The following is a 14,990-nucleotide window of genomic DNA, read 5'->3' as shown; positions in this document are numbered from 1 at the left end:
ATAACCAGAGCCATTCCTAGGGTATGGCAAATTGGGGCAACTGCCCTGGGCCCTGTGCTTTGGGAGGCCCCGTGCTTCCTGAGGAGGTGGGCGGGGAGGTGAGGCATGGGAGGGCGGGGGGAGCAAGGAGGAGCCCCCCTAGCAACCTCCTCCTCCCCCAAGGGCCTCCTGCCTGCTGGCGGGCCCCGCCAATCAGTGTCTCCATCTCCATCCCAGCACCTACTGCCAATTAGCTGTTTTGCCACATCTGGAGCAAGGGTGCAGTGCACTCGGGGGGAGGGAGAGGTGGGGTGTGGACAGGTCTGGGCGGAGCCGGGGGGAGCACCCGTGGCTAGATAGAAACTTGGCACCTATGTCCTGGGCCCCCCATTCCCTAGGGATGGCCCTGGCTATAACCATGGGGATATTTTTTTCACTGAGGTCTAATCTTGTGAGTAGACAGCACCAGAGGCTTTTCAGGCAGCCAAAGCCACGTTCAACTGTCATTCTGTACCTGCTGTGGTTGAAGTGCTCCTAGCTGCTGTTGAGGTGGCCAGTGTATGGCTTCATGAGCCATGGGAATAAGGGGTAGGCTGGGTCTCCCAGCATCACTATAGGCATTTCAATATCCCCAGTGGTAATCATCTGGTCTGGAAAGAAAGTGCATGTTTACAGCTTTCTGAACAGGCCTGTGTTTTTAAAGATGCATGCGTCATGCATCTTCCCTGACCATCCCAAGTTGATGTCGGTAAAATGTGCCCGGTGAGCCACCAGCACTTGCAATACCATAGAAAAGTAGCCCTTTCTGTTGATGTACTTGTGGCAAGGAGGTCCTGTGCTAGAATAGGGATATGTGTGCCATCTATCATCCCACTGCAGTTCCTGAACCCCGTTGCTGCAAAACCACCCGCTATGTCCTGCATATTGCCCAGAGTCAAACTCCTTCGTAGCAGGACATGAGTAATGGCCCTGCACGTTTGCATCACAGCAACTCCGCCCCCCCAGTGGATTTCCCAACTCCGAATTGTTTCCTGACTGATCGTTAGCAATCTGGTGTTGCCAGCTTCCACACAGAAATCTCCACTTGCCCTCCACAGCCAGTTCAGTTCTCATTTTGATGTTCCTGTGCCGGAGGGCTGGGGCGAGCTCCAGACACAGTTCCAGGAATGTGGCCTTGTGCATCCGAAAGTTCTGTAGCCACTGTTTGTCATTCCATACCCGCATAATGATGCGGTCCCACCAGTCAGTGCTTGTTTCTTGGGCCCAGAACTGGCGCTTCATTGTTTGCAGCTGCTCTTTGATGGCCAACAACAACCTTGAATTGTTTCTTTTCATGGTGCACAGCAAGCCAGCCTGCAAAGAATTTTCATATTCCTTGTGGCTCTGGAAATGCTGCAGGATCAGGCACTCTTTGTTCACAACACTCATCACAGTAGTGCAGAGCTGTGTAGGATCCATGCTTCTTGCAGAGATGGCGGACACAAGGGTTTGTAGAGCTTTTCAAAAGAGGTGTGCAACATTCTGGGATGCAGATAAAATTATGGGATGGAGAAAACTGCATCATGGGACATTGAAACCATATTCCCAGTTACCCCGTGCAACTCGTTTGCTCCCGTGAGGCATTCCAAAACCTTCCCAAAACAGCCTGTGCTAGATAGTAGTGAGGTGCACAGTGGGATAGCTACCCACACTGCACTGCTCTTTGCATTGATGCAAGCACTGCTAGTTGGAGATGCGCACTGCTGAAACAAGGAGCATAATGTGGACATGCAAAAGCAATTTAATGACTGCGGCCGCTGTATGTCGATGTAACTTAGGCTGACTTAATTTTCTAGTATAGACTTGTCCTATATCTCATCACTACTCCCCTTGCTCAGCCCCCCTCCCACCTGTGTTTGTGGATAACCTGTGCTCTCAAGGGTTCGGCAGTACTAGAAGGAACTTGGCAGCTGGTTGGCCAATGGCAGGACATTGCTGGGAGAATGGATGAAAACGGACATAATTGAAAAGTATATTGCGATTGTAAAAAAGAAGATCTTTTAATGAACAAAGGTTTGTAAAATGCTGTGTAAGCTAGTAGAAGTTCATGGGAAGATGATATAAGTCAGTATGATATTTAATTTACTTTCCTATTGAAAATGTTGAACTAAAAAGCAGCTGAATTTTTGTTGTTACTACTGCTTTTACTAATTTGTCGAGAATTTTTTTTAATGATAAATAGTTTCTTAGAATAAACATTTGATTACTTTTGTTTTTGACTGGGAGGAGTAAGTACAAATGCAGATATCTTTTTGCATGGTATTATAATTAACTGAAGATTTTATTTGTTTATTGCTCTTACTTTCCTCCTTGCTTAGAATCATAGAATATAAGGGTTGGAAGGGACCCCAGAAGGTCATCTAGTCCAACCCCCTGCTCGAAGCAGGACCAATTCCCAGTTAAATCATCCCAGCCAGGGCTTTGTCAAGCCTGACCTTAAAAACCTCTAAGGAAGGAGATTCTACCACCTCCCTAGGTAACGCATTCCAGTGTTTCACCACCCTCTTAGTGAAAAAGTTTTTCCTAATATCCAATCTAAACCTCCCCCACTGCAGCTTGAGACCATTACTCCTCGTTCTGTCATCTGCTACCATTGAGAACAGTCTAGAGCCATCCTCTTTGGAACCCCCTTTCAGGTAGTTGAAAGCAGCTATCAAATCCCCCCTCATTCTTCTCTTCTGCAGGCTAAACAATCCCAGCTCCCTCAGCCTCTCCTCATAAGTCATGTGTTCCAGACCCCTAATCATTTTTGTTGCCCTTCGCTGGACTCTCTCCAATTTATCCACATCCTTCTTGTAGTGTGGGGCCCAAAACTGGACACAGTACTCCAGATGAGGCCTCACCAATGTCGAATAGAGGGGAACGATCACGTCCCTCGATCTGCTCGCTATGCCCCTACTTATACATCCCAAAATGCCATTGGCCTTCTTGGCAACAAGGGCACACTGCTGACTTATTTTCCCTTGTTTTGTTTTTTACCTCTTCAGTTCTCTTAATATCTCATTATCAGTTTTTTTTGGATCTGCTAGTCTCATTAGCATTTAATGCCGTTAGCTGTTTTCTATTCTTACCTTGAATCTACTTTTAATTAACCTTTTCTGTCTCTTCCTTCAGCTTTTATGTACACTGTATATTTTGTCTTCCTCTAATTTGCTGTTTCATTTGTCCTAAGTGGTTTTTTTCTTTTTTGTCCCTTATATTTTTATTGTTTATTGCAATCATTGCATCTCCAGTTCATGGTTTTCTTCCTGATTTTTCTTCTCAGCTTGAATGGCAGTCATCAGGCTATTAAGATCACTGAAAAACTGCTTTTGCTGCACAATGCTTGGGATGCCAGTGGAAACATTAGAGCAGGGGTGGCCAACCTGTGGCTCCGGAGCCACATACGGCTCTTCAGAAGTTAATATGTGGCTCCTTGTACAGGCACCGACTTTCCAATGTGCTGGGGGGTGCTCACTGCTCAAACCCTGGCTCTGTCCCCACTCCACTCCTTATTGCCCCCTCCCCTGAGCCTGCCATGGCCTTGCTGCCTCTCCCACCCTCCCCGAGCCTCCTGCACACCATGAAACAGCTAATTGAGAGGGATGGAGAGGCACTGGTTGGTGGGGCTGCTATTGGGTGGGAGGCGCTTGAAGCGGGGGCGGGGGAGCTAATGTGGGGCTGCTGACGTATTACTGTGGCTCTTTGGCAATGTACGTTGGTAAATTCTGGCTCCTTCTCAGGCTCAGGTTGGCACCCCTACATTAGAGACTAGACTTCATCTTCATTGTGTTTGTGTCAAAAGTATCATTTCAGGGATCGGCACCTTTTTCTTAAACTGACAGTCTCAGATTTTTTTTCATGCTTACAATGTCTAAGGCAAGTCAAATAATCCTTAAAAAAAAAAAAAAAAGCCTACCTAATTACATAGCCATTCCCATGACGGGGAAACTTTTGAAAGGCTCCCTTTCTTGCTGCTAAGGTTCACATTAGAGTCTTGCTTCTACAGAATCCAGATGAAAGGCTTTACATTTTGTAACGGTCACATTCAGCTTAGTTAAAAGTTCATTTTTACTTTATTTCAAAATGCTCAACAGTAAAACTCCTTTTTAGGCAATACAAAAGTCTTCAAAGACTCAGGCTGACACATATATTTAATATAGCATTTACATGCTCCAGGGATCACTTGTTTTATTTACAGTAATCCATCATGCTTACCAGTGACCAGTCTGTCTGATTTTTTTTAAAGAACAGCAACAATTTTTCTTTTTAAAGACTGAACCTTTCCATAAGCCTGTAAATTTCCAAAAAAATATAGCTTGTTCACCTGCACATCTACCAATGTGATATATACTAGCATGTGCCAGCAATGCCCCTCTGCCATGTACATTGGCCAAACCGGACAGTCTCTACGCAAAAGAATAAGTGGACAGAAACCAGATATCAAGAATCATAACATTCAAAAACCAGTAGGAGAGCACTTCAATCTCCCTGGACACTCTTTTACAGACTTCAAAGTCACTGTTCTTCAACAAAAAAAAAAAATTAAAAAACAGACTCCAACAAGAAACTGCAGAACTGGAATTAATTTGCAAACTGGACACCATCAAATTAGGCCAGAATGAAGACTGGGAGTGGCTGGGTCACTACAGAAAAATAATTTTCCCTCTGTTGATACTCTCATCTTCTTGTCAACTGCTGGGAATGGGGCACATCCACCTTGATTGAATTGGCCTCGTTAGCACGACAAAAAATAATTTTCTTTCTGTTGATATTCACACCTTCTTGTCAGCTCTTGGGAATGGGCTACATCCACCCTAACTGAATAGGCCTCGTTAGCACTGACCCCCCACTTGGTAAGGCAACTACCATCTTTTCATGTGCTGTATATTTATACCTGCTTACTGTATTTTCCACTCCATGCATCTGGTGAAGTGGGTTATAGCCCACGAAAGCTTATGCCCAAATAAATTTGTTAGTCTCTAAGGTGCCACAAGGGCTCCAAATAAATACAGTTACTTGGAGTTTCACAGGTTGACAATGTTGTGGCTATCTTACTGCCTTCTGAAGTCTTCCTTGGATTCACTGCATAGGTGACATTAGTGGCACTGATTTGCCCTTCAGCAAATACTTTTCATATGGTGAAAAATTACGATTTATGTACTACCAAAAATTTGCTAGGCTCTTTGCTAATATATTTGAAAAGCAAGCTCCTTCTCCTGAAATATTACAGTCTAAAAAGGTGACACAAACATAAAGGAGAAGAAAGGATTATATCTTTTTTGATATATCTTATAGAGAATTACAGGTTTGTTTTTCATGGACCGTGGAAAAATAGTTTTGGGGAGGGCTTGTGGAAGAGAGAAGTTGAGATTCATGGAGGACTCTCCCATGTAATGGCTGCATGGGAGAAGGTGTAGAAATGCTTGTGGGAGAGAGGACAAAGGAAGTAGGGAGAGAGATGGAATTGGTAGGAAACAGGAGAGTGATGAATATTCAGGAATGAGAGGTAGGCATTAGCAGAAACTTGAAATTGAGAACATGGAGTTTGAAATGGATGTGGAGGCATTCAAGGGACTGTAAAGAGGGTGATGTGTTTGGAGCGATGGACAAGGCAGGTGAGTTTGACAGCAGCAAAGATGTTTAACTCAATGCACTTTGTATTTTTTAGGTTTCCAATACGGTATATTGTTGAATATTCGGAGGGCAGAGACTCTTTCTTATTGTCTGTTGTACAGCATCTAGCTCTTTTGGATCCTGAGGGGAGTGTCTGAGCACAGTTGAAATCACAATAATAATAATAATAATAATAATAATACATATTGCTGTATAATATCACAGAAGTAGACCCATTTTACAACTGTGTAGACTGACACCAAGAAGGTTAAGGAGTTTGCTCAGTGTCATAAAGTCATTGGCAACACTGGAAGTAGAATTTACAGTGAAACACTCTGACTGTTTGATAGTTATTCGCTCCCTTTAAAGGATGTTAAACCATACTGACTCTAATATTAAGAAGCAATTTGAAACACAGTCATATATGTTCCTGACAATGTGCAGCCACTCCAAAAAAAAAAAAAAAAAAAAAAACAACCCCAAAACCAAACCTTATCTGTGCAGACCTATGTCATTGCTGGTTCCACTACATGTTACCATTGAAGGAACGGTATTTTTTTTTTAAAAAAAAAATTAGTTTAATTTAAACAGCTCTTTTTTAAGGAAATGATCAAGTTGCTCTATAATAGGTGCCTGATAATCTCTTGTAATATGTGTCTTGTTCTGAGTTTGCCATGATAACCTTTATTTTTGTTCTGTCTCTTACATTTTGAGCTTGTGAAAAATGCTCATGTAGTTAAACTGTGGCGATAAAAGACATCATCTGGGCACTGACTAATGTATAAAATATTTTAAATCAAGTTTAAGAATTTGTGTATGTAGAACACAGTAGGTGATAGCTGATGCTACTTTGCAGGAGATTAACCTTAAATACTATGAAAATATTGTTTGACAAAACACATTGATAACACAGAAGCGTGCGTAGCACACATTTAAAGAGGCAGAAGATGTAGTTATGCATTTATTCTGCTAAACTATGCAGAATTTTTTAAAAAGTAGAAAAATAATATGAATAACTAGATAGGTGTTTTCGTATGTTAATGAGCAGTCTCAGGCTTGGGTAATTTATAATTCAAAGTCCTTGATAAATGGAAAGATCTTTATTTGTCAACTAGAAGAAATATATTTCCTCTGGGGAGAGATTTTATTAAGGACACCTGGCACTTTGTATCAGCTAAATTAATGAATGTCTCACCACTTTATCCTTGGGGAATTGTTGCAAATCTTCTTTGCCAACCTCTAGTGAGCTTAAATTTTCTCTGTATATATTAGTTCCAGTTGAATATATGTTATAAGATACACTCTTGTCCTCTTCAAAACATATACCTCTTCATATATTTCTGTCATTCATGCCCTCTCACTGTTATGGCTTGGGGAGCTTGATCACTTTTTGCATGGTTTATGTTGCTTTTCACATTAACAGTAAGAGATGTAGTATTCGTTGCACACGCACACTTCCCTCCTAAAATCCAGATTTCAGATATAGACTCCAATTAATTTTTATTAGTGGCAAACTTTTTAAAAAGTCAGTTAACATTTGCCATTTGTTTGTTACTTTTTCCACTGAGATAGCTAGGAACACGAGGTTTGGATTATTTCTTGTTCCTGATCATGTCTAACCTTGTGGCCAGTAAGCATGTGAATTATTTTCCACTACTAGGGAAACAAACCTGAGTTTGCTTGTAATTTGTGATTCCTCACTCTACAACTGGCCTGTAACGAGGATATAATACCTATTGCTACTGACACATAAGGGGGCATCCTTTGTTTGTTCAATTAGTGGAGACCTATGATTTTTGGAGAAGGAGGTTCGAGCTAGTATTCTCCATAGTGTGTGTGTTACATTTGATGGCTGACCATGGTGTGTACAGCTGTGCAACTATAGGAGTATAGGAATTACCGGGGTAGACCAGAGCCAACCTGTGGTCCATCTAATCCAGTTACCTCTGTATGACAGTGGGCAGTGCCAGATGCTTCTGAGGGATTATTTAGCTTCTCTGACACATCATTCTCCTTAATAGCTCTCTTATTGCCAGGTAGCAATCTTCTGTAGATTTTCAGACTCTGATATTGTGATGCTCTGATTGTGCATAGGAATCAACCAGATCTGCTGCTTCCTGTTCAGAACCCAGGGATTTATCCCAAATGGCTTCTCTGATCTCCTTAGGGCATATACTCAGGAAATCGTCTTGTTCAAAAGGTCAAATAAATGGTCATAATTCTCAGTCCCTTTGCCCATTTTCTCAAGGAATCACATATCTTATATTCATATTCTCTGTGACTCATCATTCTAAACCTTACTGTATACATTTTTGGGCAAATTGAAATATTTGCAATACAGCCCTTTACAATTCACTCTATATCGAAGCTTGTTTAGTTTCCATTTAATTAAATACACTTAATGCTTTACCGAAGAGCTTTGCTGCTAGCAGGGAGACTTCCGTGTCTTCTGGAATTTTATGTAATTCACACAGTCTCTTCAAAGTAGTGAAATATTCTTTAATACAATGTATCTGTTTGTGTACAGGGCTCAGTGCGTCCCAAATGGGTGTTTTTTGGGGAAGATCGATTACTGCTTGAGGATTTTCTGTTTTTAGTTCCCATATACTGAGTTCATGTTGGCATTGCTTCCCTTTCTCTTCTTGCTGTAGTTTGATCTGAAAGGTTTCCAGTTGCAATTTTTCTCTCTCCAGCTATATCCATCCTGGGCTCCATTATAAGCTGGAGGGTCTGTCTCCTCCCATCACTGTAGGCTGTGGAACTGCAGATATGCTTTGGAGAGCCGGGTGCACTCCATGGAGCCTGTCAGAAGCACTCCATGGAGCCGTCCAACCTTTTACCTGCAGAGAAGATGCAGAGGTCTGCACAGAACTCTTCTAATTTATTTCTTGTGTATTTGGCATACGTTTCTTTGTTCATACTGCCCTTGCTGCTGTTCTGTTTACCTAATGCTTTCCTTTGTTCTATTTCATTTATCCAAAATAAACAGAAAACAACAAACTGTAACCTTATCTTATTGTTCCCAGCCTTCTCACTCTGAATCACTTAAAAATCTAATTTACCAGTGCTTGAAGTGTGAACTTCAGTCAACCAGCAAGCAGCATGTAAATCCTACAATTGACTGTGTCACTGATATGCTCCTCAGGAGAGTCCAGAACCATAAGCCATCTCTTACTCTTCCGCCTTAGCAAGAATGAGCTTTGCTGAAGATTAGACTGTATCAGCTTCCTCCCACACCAGTCTGTCCGCTTCATCAGCAAACATCTCGAGACTTTGCCAGTCTTAACCTTGACTTGCAGGTAGTACTCGGTGAACCAGTTCCTGAGTTCCCCAGAGATATCTCTCTGTAAGTGTCCAATCTCTCTCACTTTTTACAGACTAAAACTTAATTTTATGAAGTTACAATTTTTGCCAAAGTGAGTTTCTTTCTTACATTAAATGACTAGCATCTCTAACCCTCCAGGCCAGAGGATCCAATGTTCACAGAATCAGAGGGTGCCGTCCCTTTTGTTCCGTAAGTGACAGATAACTAGAATGTCTTTTTTTCTCCCCTTATATTTCCCAAAGTCCGTTGTCTCTGCCTACAGAGCCAGGAAGACTTCCTGGAGAGTGTGTACTCTGTCCCCCAGTATGCCCACAGTGCTGTTTCCGCTGACACTTATCAGCTTGAATACTTTGTTTACCTTTTATGTAAATGTACTTTCATTGTCCTCTGCCTGTAATCAAGCCAGTCAGACAGGTAAATCCACATTGCGTTGTCTAGGGCAGGCTTGACTTATGCCCTGTCTCCAAAACACATTTTAAGAACATATTTCCAACACATATACATAACGCTTTATGCACAACCCATACATTAATCACGCAATAATATTCATGACCAATGTGTCACCAGCTTTCATAAAAGACCTTATTCGATACACTTTTGTAGTACAATACTATTGTATATAATCAGTTGATTCAGTTGCTTATTCTTTGGGGTTGAGACCCTATGGTCTCCCCCGTGTGTCTGGACCCTGATTGTCACAGATATACTTAACCAAAGACTTGAAAAGGTAAGATTTGTTGTTTGCCTTTAGGATATATCTACACAGTTTGTAGCAGACTGCAGCAACAAGTGTCCGAGTCCAGGATCATAGACTCGGACTTGGGTTACCACGCTAACAATAGCTAGATGTTACAGCTCAGGCTCTGAATCCTAAGGAGGGGGTGGGTTTGCAGCTTGGGCTGGAGCTTGTACTCCGTCTTCATAGCTGTTGTAAGTGTAGTAGCTCGAGTCTGTTGACCAAGGCTCTGAGACTTGCTGCTGCAGGCCATGTAGACATATCCTTAGATTCCCTGTTACACTTTCAGCTTTTCTGTCTTCCATTTTGACATAGTTTGTGCTCTTTTATGTTGGCCTCGATAGGGTGGAATTTCCATTTATACATGATTCTGCAATAGATCTCAGAATAGCCTCTTACTGAGGTTTCTCTATTGGAAGCTAGTTGAAATTTAAAAGTGACTTGTTTTCCAATTTGATATTACTGTAAGTGCGGACACCCTGATGCGACAGCTTCGGATATCACAGTAGAGCCCACCCTAGCATAGCAAAATGCAAATGTTTTCATGGTATGTTCTTTCAGAAATCAATTTATTTCAAATGTATTAAAATGTTGCACATGGCGGCTTATAGATAAGTTAGTGTAAATGAACCAGATAATTCACTGAAAAAGTCAATAAGAGATTCCAAAACTTACAAAAGATCTCTTTGTAAGTTTTGGAATCTAAATATAAGGAATAGATGCTAAATCATTCTGTACTGATGGAGAATAAGGGTTGAATTACCATCATTCTTGCTAAATTATCATTTCTCACTAAACCATGGCAACAGAAAGAGATCAACTTTTTCAAGACATAACAAAAGCTTGAATTTCTGGGAATTTGGAACTAAGTTGGCTTCATTCCTCAGAAATGTTTAGTTCACAAAGAAGTTTGCAAAGAGCTAAAATCAAAGCATGTAATGCTTATGAAGTAGATGAGACATTGAAGATTTTCAAAAAGAAGCATGTACAATTTTTTTTCCATTTGCAGTCTGATGCTTTAAGAGAGTGTGTGTGTATGTATGTGCTGGAGCCTTTGGTGTCCATTATGTTTGTAACATTTTATGGTATGTTTGGATAAACTCTTGTGCCAAGATCCTGGGATAAAGAAGACTGCACTTCTTATGGAGAAGATTGTAACCATGAGGATGTGGATTGTATAAAAACTGTGAGCAATATTCCAGTGTAAACACACATTTCCTGGATTTACTGGAATTGTTGGAAGAATGTGACATGGTTGTGTTAAAGAGAAGGGGTTTATGCATAAAAGAGAAATTCGTTTACGTGATATAACTATGAGAAATACTCTAATAATTCTAAGGAAATGTACTTAATATTTTCTACGTAGGGTAACTGAAGAAAAGATAGTGTGCTAAACAACACACTGCCACACCACGAGCAACACCACCACTCAAACACTGACATAAAGTTTCTTGATAGTCTTAATGAAAATTTTTAGATCAGGTTCCTTGGCTTCTTAATTTGACTTAAAAGAGATTTCTTGTTGACGTAGCCTGAGGTTTGCACAAGGATCATTTCTGGTCAGTCATCCTATCTCTTCTGTAGTTTAAGGATAATTCCAGGGTCCTTTTGCATTGCATTTAAGCAGTGATCAGAAACATTACCTTTGGGTTCCTTTAAAAAACAAGTCTTGTGAGAGAGCAGAAATGAGCAGAAAATTTTCACTTGTATTATTTTATATGTGGGACTAATTTTCTATGTGTACACTAGAGATTGTGCCACTACAGTCAATTTTGGATTCAGATAAAAATTTTTCCCTGGAAAATCTAACAGCAAAATTCTTTTACCGATGTGTTGAATGGCTAACATAATATATCAAGTACTACATTATCTAGGGATTCATCTATCTGCAGGACCTAGACGTGTTCTTAGTATTCTGCTCCCGACAGCTAATCAAAACACATGATTTTTACTTGACACTTTAAGAATGCCAGTAGGACAGTAAATGCGGTTATTCATATCTGTTCTTGGAATAAACCTGAATAGAGGATATGTTGTATTTATTCATATTTATAAAAGTGCCTGTAACAGTGCACTAGTTGCAGAACAATAATTCTATATACAGTCAAAACTCAGTTAAAATGGTCATAAAAGGACCTCCCAACCCATTGAAATAGGCTTCTCCTGGTCCTTGCAACACAGATTGGCTTCTCTTCCTGCATTGTGGAAAAGTATGGGAAAATAGCATATTACTGAAGATAATCAAATCTGAGTGGTGTCAGAGCAAAGGCGGAAGTCGGTTCCAACATTCCAGACAGCACCTTGCCACCAGAACATTTTTTGTTTAAACTTAATGGCTGTAAGCTTGAGCATCTCAGAAAGTTGCAACTGCAACATTAATACATAAGGAATAACGTGACTCCTCAAATAGCTGAGACTGAAACAATTTAGTTCTTTAGAACTCAAAATCAACAGCTAAAATGGCAGACCATGCAAATCAGGACGCATGAGTGTAATGTATTCCCTACTGATAATATAGTAAGCAGGCAGCCTCTTAGTATGCTTAGAAAGTAGGCAGACTCATTCTCTACCAGCTACAAATTCTAAATGGATTTACAGTACAGCCTCATGTGAAGCACATTGGTGTAATCCAGCCTTAAACTGTAAAGAGACAGTTGGCCCTGGTGATGTCTGTATACGAAAGAAAAGGCCGTGACCTCCTTGACAAGTACAAGTGATGGGAAGAGAGCTTGGTAGTTGCTACTACGTGACATCTGAAAGCAGCTGGGGAACCAAAAAGGCACTCAAATTGTGAACCTGAGTCGCAGATGGCAGGCTTGCTCCCTCGTTTAAAGGCGCTAATACAACTGTGGTCAGTTTTGGGGTACTTCTTGTAGTACGTAATAACTTCAGTTTTCCTGCATGCTTACTATTAATTAACTCCAATAACTCAGTCTCTACCACCTAGCCCTTATCTAATTTCAGTCTCCGTGGGCTCTGGATCTGGGTTAATTTTTCAGTTGTATCAGATGTCTCCAGTGATTTGAAGAGAGAGCAGGGTGTTGACAGCATGCGGAAGGCAGGTATACCATGCCTTCCCATTAAACCCTCCTCACGGCCCCCATAGGGAACAGGAAGAGAGAAAATAGAACCCTGTGTCAGAAAATCCTTGGCTCAGAAGGGCAATTGCCCAGTCCTCTTTTCTGGGTAATGTAAAAAAGAAAGGAGAATAGCTGTTCTAGAGCCAATCCCAGTCTGTTCCTGTGAAGGTTTGAGACATTCAGAGCACCAGTATCAAAAGCAACCAACAGAAAAAAATTAGCATGAACATTGGGGGGTGACAGGCTGAATGAATGGCGAAATGGACTTCAGTGGGGACAGGATTTCACTCTTGATCTTCATTCAGCACTGGGAGGCGATTGTCAGCCAATACAACCAGCACAGCTTCTAAACCTTATCCAGGTCTAAAAATCAAACTTGACGGGGTTCAGAGAGACAGAATTACTCTTGTTTTCATTCTTTCTCTTATCATTTCTTTATCCTGCCACTGCTCTGGGAATGCTAATATCTAGGTTCCTTGGTAAGAACTTCAGAAATGTTCAGTCACTGTCTTTGGCCCTGATTTTGCATAAAGCTCTATACAGGATACCCCTGCAACCTCACTGAACCCTGGCATTTTCAGAATGGTTCTAACATGGGTACATGGGTCTGCCTAAGCAGAGTAACTTGCATTATCGGGGCACTGGCAATCCTAAAAGCCTATGCACTTGTCTACATGGGGAGAAAGCTCACAGTAACAGGTGTGCACTAGTTACTCCACACTAACTCCCTGTGTGGGCACTTCAGTGTCCACTGACAGAGCCTTTGTGCTCACTAGCTTAATGCACTTTGGAAGAGTATTAAGCTAAACCACCTGAGGGCACTCTTAGTGCACAGTAAGAGTGTCCACAGAGGGAGTTAGTGCGGAGTAGCTACTATTGTACTTTAAATTCACACCCTGGCTTACTGCACATTAAACTTCCCTGTGTAGTTAAACCCTAAGTCGAGTTAATACGTGTTCAGTAAAAGATTGATAATAATCAAAGTAAGAATGACTTAGGCTTTTTGTCTCAGAGATATGTAATGTTGTAATGGGCAACTCCCTTACCACTTCAAAAGTTATTTTTCCGCCCTTGGTATCCTGCTGTTAATTGATTTAAACTCGTTAGTCTGACCTCACACTTGGTAAAGCAACCCCCCATCCTTTCATGTATTTATACCTGCTCCTGTATTTTCACTCCATGCATCCAATGAAGTGGGTTCTAGTCCACAAAAGCTTATGCCCAAATAAATTTGTTAGTCTCTAAGGTGCCATGAGGGCTCCTTGTTGTTTTTGCTTTAAATATGTGATTGTTAACCAGTTTGCTTTCATGGGATTGTGGAAGAAGTATATCTCTTTGTAAAAGGAACATTTTGGTTTTTAATTTGTAATCTGTTTTACTTTTTTTAGTCTCCTGGTCAGAAGAAGAGAGAGAGCAGCTGAGAAAATTCACAAATAAATCTTACCTGCTAGATAAAAGAACCCGTCATCAAGTGTATTTCAGTTTAATTGATATCCTTCTGGCATACTGCTATGAAATTTGTATTACTGAAGGAGACAAAAATGTAAGTTTTTTTTTCCTTCATGAAACTTCAGAAGTGGCTCAGCAGCCAGTCTACAAGACATTGCATTGTCTCCCACAAGGCATAGCTTTTAAAGTGCACTTTGTTCCAGAATTTAAAAAGTGAGGACTGAATGTTAAATTTCTAGAGTAGCCTAATGGACAGCAGCTTAGAATTGGTATCATTCCAAATTATTTTTATGCTGGTGCGACAGGTCTGAAGCATCACTTAGCTGTGGTAGCGAAAGGGAAAGAGGGTGTGGTGCAGGAGATATAAAAACAAATGAATCACTTCAGGTTATTTCTTGGATCATTGCTATGCTATGACTTGATTATCTAGATAGGGACTACATGAAAGGACAGCTGTTTAATACTGGGTTTTTTATTTTTTTTTCTGGGTAGTTTTATAATAGTTCAAATTGTTTGTTTGTCACAACAGTGTGTGTTTGGTTATGTAAAATGTCATTGGTGGGCGTGTAGGATGAAGGACAGGGTTCTGGAGTTCCACAGAAGCTGCTATTTTGAATTGCTTCTGTTCAGGGAATTCCATAGCTCTGAAGCTTTAAAACAACTGTTTTTTGTTTTAAAATGTCTCTTAGAGCACAGGTATTAGTTATGGGAAACAGTCAGTAAACTAAAGCAAAACTTTTGAAACCTTCAAAGTAGCCACAGAAAACTTTGGCCCCAATTCTGAGTA

The 14,990-nt window shown here is 40.9% G+C and overlaps 1 protein-coding gene across 2 annotated transcripts in view; it reads left to right on the top strand.

The window, feature by feature from the left end:
• Positions 1–14,990, top strand: part of SHQ1 (SHQ1, H/ACA ribonucleoprotein assembly factor) — a 100,841-nt gene that overhangs the window by 28,088 nt on the left and 57,763 nt on the right. For both annotated transcript variants that reach the window (XM_048858623.2, XM_048858624.2), the window contains exon 8: positions 14,143–14,297. In XM_048858623.2, the coding sequence (XP_048714580.2) occupies positions 14,143–14,297 (155 nt within the window). The remainder of the gene's footprint in view (positions 1–14,142; positions 14,298–14,990) is intronic.

This window comes from Caretta caretta, chromosome 7 (genome assembly GCF_965140235.1).
Source record: "Caretta caretta isolate rCarCar2 chromosome 7, rCarCar1.hap1, whole genome shotgun sequence".
Classification (NCBI taxonomy): domain Eukaryota; kingdom Metazoa; phylum Chordata; order Testudines; family Cheloniidae; genus Caretta; species Caretta caretta.
The sequence above is the reverse complement of the archived record's forward strand: the minus strand, read 5'-3'. Positions and strand labels throughout refer to the sequence as shown.